Source organism: Papaver somniferum, chromosome 6, assembly GCF_003573695.1.
Source record: "Papaver somniferum cultivar HN1 chromosome 6, ASM357369v1, whole genome shotgun sequence".
Taxonomy (NCBI): domain Eukaryota; kingdom Viridiplantae; phylum Streptophyta; class Magnoliopsida; order Ranunculales; family Papaveraceae; genus Papaver; species Papaver somniferum.
Window position 1 is genome coordinate 54,673,777 of NC_039363.1, and position 13,732 is coordinate 54,687,508.

Consider the following 13,732-nt stretch of genomic DNA (forward strand, 5'->3'; position numbering starts at 1 on the left):
ACTATGACCTCTAATATTGAGTGCATCAAACTGATAATTAAATTGAGGTTCTACTCCACAAAGCTCTTCAATAATCTTTATCACCAGATGACGAGGCATACAGAATCAACCTTGAAATTTTTGATCAGAGTACACACAATTGGAAAGAAAATAATCATGCATCAGCTTTTGATGGTAAAATTCCCTCCCTCGATATGTATACCTTCTTGAGAATACTTCTTGTGGCTCTGGAACTCTAGGTATTTGGTCTGTATGTACAAGCATCAAAGTGTCGATTAGTTTATTATCTTCAGCTTCCTCATCATCAAGTTCTTGCAACCTCCTTCGATGCATTTCTTGTTGTAATCTAAACCGATTCATAAAAACATTCCTCTCCCCATTGGATCTCGCAATTGATGATTATGAAATTTAAATGAGAGTAGAGATAGAGAAATTGGTAAAATATAGGTTGAAGTAGGTGTGAGTAGAGAAATTGGTGAAATATAAGCTGAAGTAGGTGTGAGTAACTTGGAGAAATACGAGGGCGTACATATAGGAACCAGTAGGGGGAAATAGCCGTTGCAAAATATCTAGTGGACGATAAAATAATCATAATATCGTCAGCGATACTATTTACATTGCTCGATGTAATGTACAACGCCAACGATATTCACAATAACGCTCGCTAGAAAGTCGGTCGCTCTGTAATTTTCCTATAGTGGCGCAATTAGTTTGTCATGTCATCTGATATGCCAAACACCTCTTTTTTACGAATAGGCTACCTCTTTTTTTTCGAGAGATATGGTTTGAATCCACGTGGCTAGTTAAAAGTTAAAAGAAAGCAAAGATTTCCTGGTTGACTAGTTTCGTTGCGTGAGTCATCTAACATCCAGACTACCCGATCCAACAAGATCTGCTTCCATTAATTAGAAAAGAGAAGAAAAAGACTACTTATAAAACCTAATTCCCAAATCCAATTATCCAATAACAAGAAATTCCGATCTTTCTCAATTACAAACTAACAAAGTTTTGATCAGATTTTGAATCAATGGATACATCTAACAATCGCAAAGAAGATGTCTCCCCTGCCACAGCAGTTCTATTAGGAGCTCTGGCTCCTGGTGTGAATGTTCGTATTGTCTACTCTTAGGCTTTTCAATTTTCTTTATTCTGTTGATTTCAACTTAAAATTTGTTTAATTTCCAGGCTCCAACATGGTTTGTACTGAAGATGTCGTTCTTGACACTGGGTATCAGCTTTGCTGTAATACTGGGACTAGCTTTTACTTCTAGTGACATAACCATGATCATCCACGTAACTCTACTTGTTTTGATCACCGGGACGTTGTTTTTCCTCCTCAGCAGGTATTGCCCTCGCTCGTCTCTGACTTTATTGTGTGTTGTCTAACAATCGCTGAAATTTCGGCGATAAAAACTAAAAATTACTGAAATTTGAAGCTTTTTTTTATTATGTGTTCCCGATGAAATGCATTATCTGTGTTTTCTGAATTGTTGATCATCTATATCTTGTACCACATGGGTTCAATCTAAAAAAATGAATAAGGCTCATTTTGGTTAGTTTTATAAACTACGGATAAGCATTGAATAACCCATTAGAGTATCCGAGTATGACATCAATTCAGAACGGAATATGTATTGTTAATCAGTAATGTCTGATAATATAGAGAAGGGAGAAAGGCCAATTATTTGATCCCCATTATGAGTTGAAGTAAAAGTGTGCTCTTCTTTTCTTGTGGATGTCACATTTTCTAAGCACTGATACCAGATTTTTAACTTATCCTGAAACTTTCATATTGCTTTGGCTACTTCTGCCTAGTGCCCTTTACTGATTCCTTTCTGAAGTGCATAAAACAAGTAGGAGTTTCTCAACTATCATTAATTTTTGTTTTGGCCAATGTTGCTGTTAGCCCATCGTGATTAATGTTATTAGTTTTTCTAAGAAGTATAGCCCCTGCAGACAAGAATTTTCCAGCATAAACCATAATGTAGTATGCAATCAAGTGTTGATTTTTTGTGCTTCTCACCTGGTGTTGGTCTAACTACCTAATCACCACTCATATAGTGGTTTTACTAATTACCATGCTTTAGACACATTTGGACACATCTCATAGCTTGTGATTTGAAACCTTGGAACTATGTTAGATTGAAACCTTGTGATTTGTGATGTTCATTTTTCCTTTCTATTCTTTTTCTGTAAGCAATTCATAAGAGAAGAAACCAAGACTGTTTTTTTCATGATAGTTGTTGGTTTGATGTTTGCCTTTTCACAATACATGTTAATTACTATGATTCCGTGAAAACCTTTTCCCAAACACAAAATATTATTTGATCTCTGTAAAAATACCTTTTTCAGTTCACACTGTTGAACCATGTGAAGGAAACCACTAACAATGAGAATGGATAATGAAAAGCATCTCATAAGAATAGTAAAGACACAGTCTAAAAGATTCAGCTGTGTAGAGTGCTCATTTAACTGTTTTGCTCTACTTTCTGCAGTTTTCTTGCAGAAACAGGTCTGGTTTCAGTGGAACAACAAATGCAGGACATAGGTTTGGCACCAAAAGATGAAGTAGAACCAAAGAAGAAGATGTAGAAGCACAGTTATTAGTAAATAGGATTTCAAAGTAGTGGCTTGAATGAGTTTATAGTTTCTGAAAAACTCGGCAGGCCAATTTTGTACCAAATTAGGTTGGGAGTTCACTTACATTTTGCCTCTGCATGCTTAGAAAGAAAAAAATACGCAATTACTACAAAAAAAGGGAGAAAAGTAGCTCAGAAGTAGTTGAATTGAGGTTGTTCATGCTCATTGTTTCACAATGTGTCTCTCATTGGACAGACTTCATTTCATCAATCTCCCTTCGACTCTTTTTCTTGATCCTTTGCCTCTTTCACTTGATCCTTTGCCTCTTTCACTTGATCCTTCGCCTCTTTCTCTTGATCTTTCACCTTCGGCTTGCCTTTCTGCTGCTTCATGAAACAAAAACACGCACAGCACGGACATTGAAACAAGAACTTCATTTTTTCTGCTTTGTTTTATGGGGTTTATCTCCAACCTTCCCAACTCAAGTATGTATAAGAGATAATTTGAGTCCTTTATTAAGTTGAAATTTTTGTTATTGGATTCTATTCCTATCGTTGTCATAAAGGAAATGCTATTCCTTCCAGCTCTTGAATGAAACATGGTGGGGTTGGCTCTTGTATGCTTTTCTTTGTAGGTCATCTTGGCCACTAGCTTCAAAACAAAATGAAGTTAAAAAGGAAAAAAGATACCCTGTTATTTTACAGTATAAATTATTCCTGGGATGGAAAGTAATAATGTAATGGTGTAAATTTGGGTTGTTTTCGTCCATGGTTGCTAGCTAAGCGCTGGATAATCTGAATACTCGAGGGAAAAAGATAAGAATTTTTATACTTCGTTTTTCTTCTCAAGGATTAGCGTCTTATCAAGGACATGATAATGGTAATTCACGTGGCCACTAAAAGAATTTTTTTTCGCTTTGGCTCTTTTCCTTAATAATTTGGGAAATTGAGGTTGTTTGTCAAACCAGTAGGAGACTTTCTACCTCTAATTATCACAGATGTTGCATTATTTTTGTGAAACTTGATCATCTTGAAACGACACCACTACTGGAGTGGGGCAGGCTGCCTCACTCGTCTGATTATCGATATGGATGCTCGGTTCTCTTTGTAGTTCGTACATAATCAGAGAATACGCAGTTCTATCCCAATTGAAATGATGTCGGTGGACGAATTTAAGTTGAGTAAATATTAAACCTGTTCTCATGCAATCATCAATTTTACCGTTGCAATCTATTGGAAGAGTGTCGTTAGACAGCATGGAAGTGGACACTAAATGCAACCGAGTGGATGTGCACCTTCAAATTTGTTATTGCGGTATAGTATGGTTTTCAAATCGTAGGTTATGGTGATCTGCATTTTTTAATTTCATTAACATCAACATAAAGAACCAAATGGGATTACAGTTGACCAGGCGTTGGGCTCCCAACCTACAGGTTGAAAATTAGGTGCATGCCAAAAAAAAAGTATTTTTATTGTCAGGCTCATAATTAATTTTAGATTCCGCGACACCCAAAATTATCCAAAATTATTAAGAATCAATACATAACTCGTCATGCATACTATTTTTCAGGCATAACTCGTTATGCAGTTTAATTTTTTAGGGGTATAATTGGCAACGCAATTTGGATATAACATATCTAAAAATCCGCGCCTTGTAATTTTACAAATTTTATATCGTTGAAAAACTTTTTAAGAGAGCTACACAACGAGTACAAACAACAATATCAAATTTTTGTTTTTCACGAAAAAATCAGAGGTGATCATCATTTTAGGGAAAATTTTCGAAAACTGACTACATATTCGTTATGCAACCTCCAAAAAACACAATATGCATACACCACAAAAGTTGCATAACACGTTATGCAACTATATTTTTGTTCATGCATCTATTATTTTGGTTTATGCAGCCACTAAAACGTTGTATATGTCTGAATCCAACAGAAACAACAGAAGCATAACGAATTATGCAACCATTTTCTCAACTGAATAACAAGTTATGTAGCCATTGTTTTGGTTGATTTTAGTGCATACAAATAAAATTGATGTATAATGCATTATGCAGCCATATTTTTGGATGCATAATATGTTATGCATCCATTTTCATGACTGCATAACAGATTATGCATATGTTATTGTAGGTGCATAACAAGTTATGCAGCCTTTGTTTTATTAATTTCAATAGTAACAAAAAAGTTGCTGCATAAACGTGTTATGCAACCATTTTTTGTACTGCGTAACAAGTTATGCAACCATTTTTTGGACTGCGTAACAAGTTATGCATTAACTTTTGTAGATGCATAACATGTTATGCATCCATTTTCATAGCTGAATTACATGTTATACAGACATTTTCTCGACTGCATGATAGGTTATGCAGTCATAACATCATCATCATCTTCTTTCTTGTTTCAATATCTCCCATACAAACCAAACAACATAAACACCCTTCCCATTTTTCTACAACCAACAACATTTTCACCTGCTTGTAGTCTGAATTCCATACAAACTTAATTTGAACCCGAGTACAAAAATTCCTGAATTTGGATGATGACAAACTAAATTCAAACCATCTCATACTCTGAATCATCTCTTTAACCTACATCAGTTCCATAAAAACCCAAATCTTATGAAACCCTAATTTCAATTACAAACTCAGGTCTTACGAAACCCTGATTTCTAATCTCAATTTTCAGAAACAAATCTCTTATATTGTCCACGACTTCAATCATTATCACCCATTTACTCGATCATCATCTTCTCGATCTCCACCGCTGATTTCACCAGTGAATCTCTCTGCATAATGATTTTTGATCGAAATCGGTTTAATGATTGATCGAACAAAAACCTCCTAGATTAAAAGAGAGAGGACGAAGAATAAAAGAAGTCATGAAAGAAAAACGAGGAAGAATAAGCGAAGAAACAATTTTAGAAATTCTGGGTGTGGGAGAAATTTTCACCGAGGGAATGGGTGCGCCTGAAGTTTTTTGTCAGTGGGTTTCACAGTGGAGAAAATCTGAAGAATGGGTGTGTCTGTAGTTTTCACTTGTGGGTTCAGTTCCCGCACTGGTCGTGTCAAAATAAATAAATAAAAATAACATAAAATACAAAACATAAAACTGTCACGGTGATCTTCATAGAATATGGGTAAATGGGTAAATATTATCCGGGTATTCATGGATGGTATTTCTAACTTTCTCTCAGACCACTATAAAAAAAATGGTCACATAATTCATTTATTCAAATCTCGTCTTGTGAAGAACAGAGTTGGGATTTTAACCTCTGCAGGCACTTGAAGTATGAACAATGCTTTTAATGCAATTGATACCGAGGATGACAATCGCATTTGTCAACCACGTATAAGATCTTTCTCGCTTTCCTCTAAAGCATCCACAGTCATCGTCAAAGAACCCTAGAAAAATTGGAAGCGCAACGTAGTTGTGTAGATAAAGTGAAAATGAGAAAGGCTAAAAAGGGCAGCCAAAACTGGCGACCAAATTTGGTTTTTGCTAATTTTAATGGGCTATAGCTCATAACTCTTCCTCAAGTTGCACGCAGTTTTAGATTGCGTTTCAATTCAAGTGCATTTATAATGTTTTTCTTTTCGTCTTTCTCTTCAAAGAAATTTTTATTGAGCTAAGTACATCATACATAATAGAGTTTAATAGGAAAAATGGTGTTCCCATTTTCAACTATTACACACACCCTCTTTACGAGTATGTTTAGCTAATTTATCTGCAGATTAATTGGCAAGCATGTTTATGTGCTTACAAGAGCAATAATCAAAATAATGTCTTCAACAATTCCACGTAGATCCCATGGAATATCAGATGCAACTCTTTGGATAGCCGGTATAAGGCTTTGATAATCCAATTTAATGATGATGTTCTTGAGTCCTAACTGCAATGCCCACTGCATCCCCTCAAAAACAGCTAAACTCTCCAGATGATCTGCACCCAATACTTCATTGAAGATAACACACATTGAAGATACATGTATACCTGCATAATTTTTTAAAATTAGTCCATATTCTCCAGTTTCTTTCACAATAAGATGCATCAGTGTTTAGTTTAATATGATCACTTTCTGGGGGTGGTAGGGCATTTAAGGACCACACTACTCTAACAATATTGGTGGTGGTGTTTTGGACATAAACCACGTTTAGAAGGAATCTTTCAATAGCTTGCACTGTTTGATGTGGAGTTAGAGATTTATTGTTGGAGGCCAAACAACATCTCTCCTTCCATAAGAACCAGCTGAAAAGGCGAGGGTACCAAATATACCTCAAGCTAAAAAATTTCCTACCTATAAGTCCTTTCTCCGAAAGTGATTGTCTATGGACTGAGTCGAGACAGTACAACTAATCGGTTCACACTTCGTGTGATCGTCTATGGATACGAGATCGAGATAATACAACAACGAATTATGTTACTTGATAAAAAGGTTCAGACTTAACCAAGCACAATAGGATTCACTTATCAAGTAAATAGGAATTAACATTTGTGTAGTTTACTTTAATTCTAATAAAACAATTATAACGCGGAAATATAAAGTAAATGACACACCAAGATTTTGTTAACGAGGAAATCGAAAATGCAGAAAACCCCCGGGACCTTGTCCAGAATTGAATACTCTCAGGATTAAGCTGCTATACAAAATTACACCAACTTCGTATAGTTGAGACCAAGCAACTAAAACTATAGTTCACCTAGTTCCGTCTGTATTCCCACGCCTCCAACTTATAAATAAGTCACGTACTTGGATCAATTCCTTTGGTTCGTATTCCAAACATTAAAGGAACAACAAATCTGTTTGGTATCAACTCTCTTCAACCAAGTGATATGAGTTGGACAAAGGCTCTTCTGTTTATCTTAACATATACTCCTTCGTCAGGTCCTTAGATCTATCTTATGTTCAATCAACAAAGTAATCGTTTAAGATTAAGCTAACAACACTCTTAATCCAAAGAATTGTGTTGATGCCGGTCTACTCAATTAATAATCCAATCTACCACAAGGATAAACCGATTATTAATTGAATCCTCTTTTACCGAAACAAGTATCGTGCACACCAAAGATTATGAACCCACAAATCAGAAATCTTCAATATCTTCTTCGTCTTCAAATCTTCTTAGATCTTCAATATAAACCTGCACACAATCACTTGAATCTCTTGTGATCAATGACGCACAGAACGGAGTTTGTTAACAATGTATTATCACAAGATCGTATTTAGAACTAGCAACAGTCTAAAAATCCCTGTCGAAACTCTAAACTAGTTTAAGTGAATCTTATATCAGAAGAGAAGATTCTCAAGCATAAACAAACTAAGTGCAATCAGATTTCAACCACCGTTAGTCAATCAAATCAATCTAAAACAAAAGATAAACCGCAATTATCTAGTTTCCCACCAATGGTACACGCTAGAGCTTCTCAATCCCAAAGAAGACTTTAAATTGAGCGGCCGTAAGAGATTTCGCCTAATTAGGTTACTCTCCTCTCCGAATAGGCTGCTACACCATAACAACAACAAAAAGGAATTCTGTTGTTACGAAGGATTAGTTTGCTAGAAAGGCAAACTTCAAGTATTTATAGACAAGGAAGTTTGGACACCAAGGAATTTCCAAAACCGAAAATATTCTCAAGATATTCATTAGACCACAAATTCGGTTTCCATAATTCCTGGAAATTCTTTGTCCAAAAATAATGATCGAAATCTCTCGGAAAATCTAATTAGTAAATGCACATTACTAATTCTTATATTTCCCTACAAAATAAAATTAATAACCTTAATTAAAATATTCTTAACTTGCTTATGTTTCGATCCTGGGATTCTCTTCCTTTAGCTATTAAGGAATAACTTTGAACAATTAAAGAAATAAACATTCACAACACATGTTCAAAGTATGTCAACATCCTTACTTTGTAAGTTCTCTTTCACACTTATAACCTTGAAACCGATTTGCCACACTTCCAAACAAGTTTAGAATTGGTTCATCTGACTTTAAAGAACTATGCGATTGATCAAACAAACATCCAATCACAATCATGGGTTTAACGGTTCTACCAAAACAAGTTCCGGTTCTACCTTCATTGTGAGTAATGTGCATAGCCACACTATCTTTCCAAAATTCGGTTGACTAGGTACTAGGATCGATTCCCCACATATATATGGTATCTAACTTATATCTGTTGCACATGTCCATAGGATCGGTTCCCCTTTTCCTAAAAACGTGTTTCACATGTTCATAGGATCGGCTCCCATTTCTGCTATAAACCTTGCTGCACCCCATACAAGGATCAGTTCCCCTTTGTGACGTACTGCACCTCTTACTAGGATCTATTCCCCTTTCCCATATTTGGTCAGACATAAAATTACAAACCCGATCATACCATCTCAGGTGATTACTTAAGATCGGTTTCACTAATAAAAGTCATACCAATACATAAGTCAGGCCTTTGTGAATAGTTCTACCAAGAACACAAACAAGTTATAAGCGGTTGTACTCAATCATACATATTGGTTTTTCATAATATAAGCAATGAATAACAAAACCAATAACACCTGGCAATTTCCTTTTCGGTTCACAAACAAGTTTATGAACTTACTTCCTTAGAACACATGTAAAACATTGTTCCCTAGGATGAAATCCTCACCTCATACCCATACATAATCACAATAGCATTCAAATGATTATGGTGATGTCTTGTCTACAAATTTTAATGGTTAAGCAATAAACCTCGTATTGTATTCCTTAATACTATGTCTATCTAGAGTTCAAATATGCTTCGAGTTTTGTTTTCAATATGCATGACTTGAAAGATACGTTAGGAACTGAAACAGTTCAAGTCAAATATCACTAATCTCAAGTGGAAGGATGATTGTTGTCGTTGTATCTCCTTGCTTCTTCACATCTTCAAGAATTCGCAATAATTGTAATGTCTCATATCCTAATACTTTCAAGCTAACCTATACGAAGTTGACTCTAGTACATAATCAAGCGACTCTTAACATGAGTTTTGATTCACTAAAATATGACAACCAAACTTGACATACCAACACTTGGTGGGTTCAATCAAGCTATGCTCTAACACTAACAGATAGGAACCATTGTAGAAATGATCAAGGTGTCAGCTACTGCAAACCATGAAGATATCCATGAAGCTTTCATCCTTCTATAAGTACTCCAATGAGTATCATCTAGTCTGTATCCAGTACAAAACCAAACTGCTAGATCATAAGGGCGTTCAGTCAAAATATGAAATGTTGTCTCAGTAGCATTCTTGCATCTGCCACTGAATAACATCCTCTTGTGATATTCTTCTGCTCAATCTTTCCTTAGATGGTAAAATGTATTTAACACATTTCCAGATGAACAATTTTACCCTAGGAATGTGTCCATGTTCCATATTTTCCTTTAAATGTTATTAGATGTAGGTTTATAAGCAGCTTGACCATTGTGATTCTTCATGTTGTAGAGAGCATAGTAAGTTGACTTAACCGTAAAATTACCATTCTTTGTAAGAGACCAGCATAACTTGTATTCACTGTGATGTGATATTATCATGCTTAGGATCTGTTGAGCAGTACTAGGATCAAAAAGATCATTAACCAACTCAACCTTCCAGCTAGTAGTATCTTCATCAATTAGCTCAAACACATGTGTGAAACAAAGTGGATTACTAGCTATGCTAGATGGAGAAATAGGAGAATCTTGTTGTTGAATCCACATATCTTTCCAAATGAGGATTTGTTTACCATTACCAACTGATCAACAACTAAATCTTTTGATGAAATCAAACTCGAAACTAACGCTCTTCCAAAACCAAATAGAGTCCGCCTTTATAAGGGCATGAAGATGATGATTTTTTTTTTTTGAATTATTTGGCTTTGAGAGAACGTACCAGTAACCTATCCTTTATAGAACAAAGTCTCTAATCAGCTTTTGTCGGTAACGCATGATTAAAACATCCCAAATCTCTAAAATTCAGACCCTCATTATTAACTGTCTTGCACATATCTGAGAATGAAGTAAGAAAAAGACATTTCTTATCTAATTTATTCTACCAGAACCTCAGTTGGATCGAATTCATCTTCTTTATGGTTTATTCTGGAAGCTTAAATGAGCTCATTTAGTTGATATGAATGGTGCTAAGAACGTTCCTCGCCATTATACTTCTACCAGCCTGTGATTGAGTAGTACTCTCCACTTCGATAATCTGCTTTCCATGTTACCAATAAGATTGTTGAAATAAACTTTCTTCTTTTTGTTTAGAAAAAAGAGGAATGGCTTGATACTTCTCAACTGGTTTTATTTTCTTTACTTGGAGAAACCTTGTAATGTCAGCAGCAGCAGACGTACTGAGGTTCTTACTGAAACTTATACTTGATTTTTGATAGTCCAACAATTGGCTTGAGCATGAAATGAAAGATTGCAGAATGCTTTGTAGACTTCTTATATTATCAAGATTTTCCTTAACAAAAATAAGACAATCGTCTGCGAGTAATAAGTGGATTATGGTGGGGCTCTTCTTGTTATCTTGATACCACTTATGTCTTTAGAAAATTCAGCTTCCACCATTTCTCTTGAAAATGCTTCCACTGCCACTATGAAGAGGTGCATGGAGATATGATCTCCTTGCCTTATACCTCTAGTGGGTTTAAATGGCTTGCAAGGAGATCCATTCAAAAGTATAGAGATTTCAGTGGTTGAAATACACTGAAAAAATAAATAAGAGAACACCATTCTTCTCCAAATCCCATGTGTTTCATTATTTCGATAATAAAATCTCATTCTAACATGTCGAAAGCCTTCGACATATCCAGTTTTAAATCTAGGTGGTTGTTTGCTTCCTTTTTCCTTTTCAGAGTGTGAATAATCTCATGATCTAGAGATATATTGTCTAAAATGAGTCGCTCGGGAACGTAAGCAGATTGAAGAGGAGAAAGTACCTTGTACAGCACAAGCTTCATTCTTCTAGTCGTACGTTTATATATATACTTATAAGAAGTATTACAAAGTGATAGCTAGTGAACTAGGTATTTTTACTTTAGGAACAAGCATTAACCTTGTTTGATTTAATCTCTTGCAGATATAACCACTTCTGGAAAAAATTGTGTACCATCTTCACCAAATCTTCTTTAACAATACCTCATTGGGATAGATAAAAACCTGGTGGAAATCCATCAGGTCCGGGTGCTTTCCATGGATCCATGATTTTCAATGTATCAAGAACTTCATCTTCAGTTGATATGGCGATGAGCATTTCATTGTATTTTGCAGAAATAACAGTTTGAACATGCTGGAGAAACTCTGCATCTTGTGTAGGTAGAGATGTGGTACTAACGCCCTGGAAGTGATATGTTAAAAGTTAAAATAAAGACTTCCTCTTTGTATACAAACTCCATTTTTTCACGTATAGCATCCATTCTGTTTCTTGACCTACGTATGTTAGCATTAGAGTAATGGAATTTAGTGTTGTAGTTGACATGTTTGAAGAATCTTTACTTGTTTTTCTGCATCCAAAAATCTTTTTTGATCTCCTCCCATTTATCAATCTCCTTTTCCACTTTAAGAATCTCTGAAGAGTTGTCAGCTTGACCCACATTAAGATGAAGAATATCAAGTTGTGAGTAAAGATTTTTGATATTTGTATTTATATTGCCAAGAGTAGTTCTGTTCCATACACCGAGTAGCTTTCTGGTGAGGTTTAACTTGTGATTGATATTATGGGAAGCACTACCTTGTATACTTGAACTCCAAGCTTGCATAATTTTTTCCTTGCATAAACCGTCCTTCAACCAACAACCAAAAAACTTCCAATTCCAACTGGTACAGTTGTCAGATTTATACAAATTTAAGCAAATAGGAGTATGATGAGATGCAAGATGAGTTAAGTGAGACAGATTAGAGTCAGGAAAACTACTAAGCTAATCATTATTAGTAAGATCTCTGTCTAGTCTACTTTTAATCCTACCGGTACCATGCTTGTTACTTGTCCACGTAAAAGATTTACCATTATAACTTAAATCTAGGAGGCCATCTTCCTCAATGCATTATACTATATATCGATAGGGTGAACTAGAAGCATTATTTTTTCCTACTCTATCATTAGGGTCTAGTATTACATTTAAATCTCCAATCAACACCCAAGGCTGATTAATCTCTAGTCCTATTTCTCGTATAAAATTCCACCGAGACTTCTTCTCCGGTGGATTACAAGAACCGTACACACAGAACAAGATCCAATCAGGTTTAGATGGATCATGTTTCACTAGGCAATGGATCATGTTTTTTGAAGAATAAACAATATCAAGTGTAAAACCGTCCTTCCAAAGAAGGATCAAACCACCAGAGAGACCTATGGAAGGTTCATAAACTGTATTAGGAAAATCTAAACATTTCGAAAGCTTAAGGATCTTGTCAATACTGATTTTTGTTTATTGTAAAAAGAAAAATGATATCTAGGTTATGAGCTTTTGAAAGATTTTTAATATGGTTCCTAGTTTTAACATCATTAAAGCCTTGGCAGTTCCAAGCAATAGTTTTCATGTTGAACTATATGTAATGACTTTCAAAAGTAACTAATGTAGTATTCAACGAAGTATAAAGAAACCAGTTAATGCAGAGTAGGGTTTTGACATAAACCTGAGAGAGATCTCCGACACAATCATTCATAGGTGCAGAAATATTTGAGCTGAGATATATGATCCCATCATTGAGGTATTATGAGGGTCCATATTACTAGTGTCATTATTTTGCAGGATATTAGGTTCACTACAAAAAATACTGAGTTTTAGTGACGCCCAGGAGTCGTGGCAAGTGACCAAAAATCCGTGGCAAAAGATATCTTGCCACGGATGGTCTGCCATAACAAATAGTCGGTGGATAATTTTATTAGCCACGTTATCTGCCACGGATATCTTGTTGTGGCAAATGGCACATTATCATCTGCCACGGGTGCCTGTCGTCACAATTTAGTACGCATGTGTGCCATGATTTGACCTTCTTGCCACATATATGGCCGTGGCAAAAGGTTACTCCAAAGTTTTTCTTATACATTCTATTTATTATAGCTATCGGTGGTTTGATTTTTAGAAAGCATCGACGCTTCCTACTAAAATCATTCACCAATATGTAAGCATGAAAATTATTA

At 35.4% G+C, this 13,732-nt stretch overlaps 1 protein-coding gene across 1 annotated transcript; it reads left to right on the forward strand.

Annotated features, from left to right (window-relative positions):
- Positions 1-869: 869 nt before the first annotated feature.
- LOC113287600 lies at positions 870-3,197 on the forward strand. Its single transcript, XM_026536395.1, has 3 exons — positions 870-1,108; positions 1,186-1,343; positions 2,496-3,197. The coding sequence occupies exons 1-3, from the start codon at positions 1,028-1,030 to the stop codon at positions 2,590-2,592; spliced, it is 336 nt and encodes a 111-aa protein (XP_026392180.1). The 5' UTR covers positions 870-1,027; the 3' UTR covers positions 2,593-3,197.
- Positions 3,198-13,732: the final 10,535 nt, after the last annotated feature.

Coding starts and splice junctions, on each gene's coding strand:
- LOC113287600 (XM_026536395.1), top strand. CDS start 1,028: ATGGATACATCTAACAATCGCAAAGAAGATGTCTCCCCTGCCACAGCA. Junction 1,109..1,185: donor CTCTGGCTCCTGGTGTGAAT/GTTCGTATTGTC, acceptor TTTAATTTCCAG/GCTCCAACATGGTTTGTACT. Junction 1,344..2,495: donor TTGTTTTTCCTCCTCAGCAG/GTATTGCCCTCG, acceptor TACTTTCTGCAG/TTTTCTTGCAGAAACAGGTC.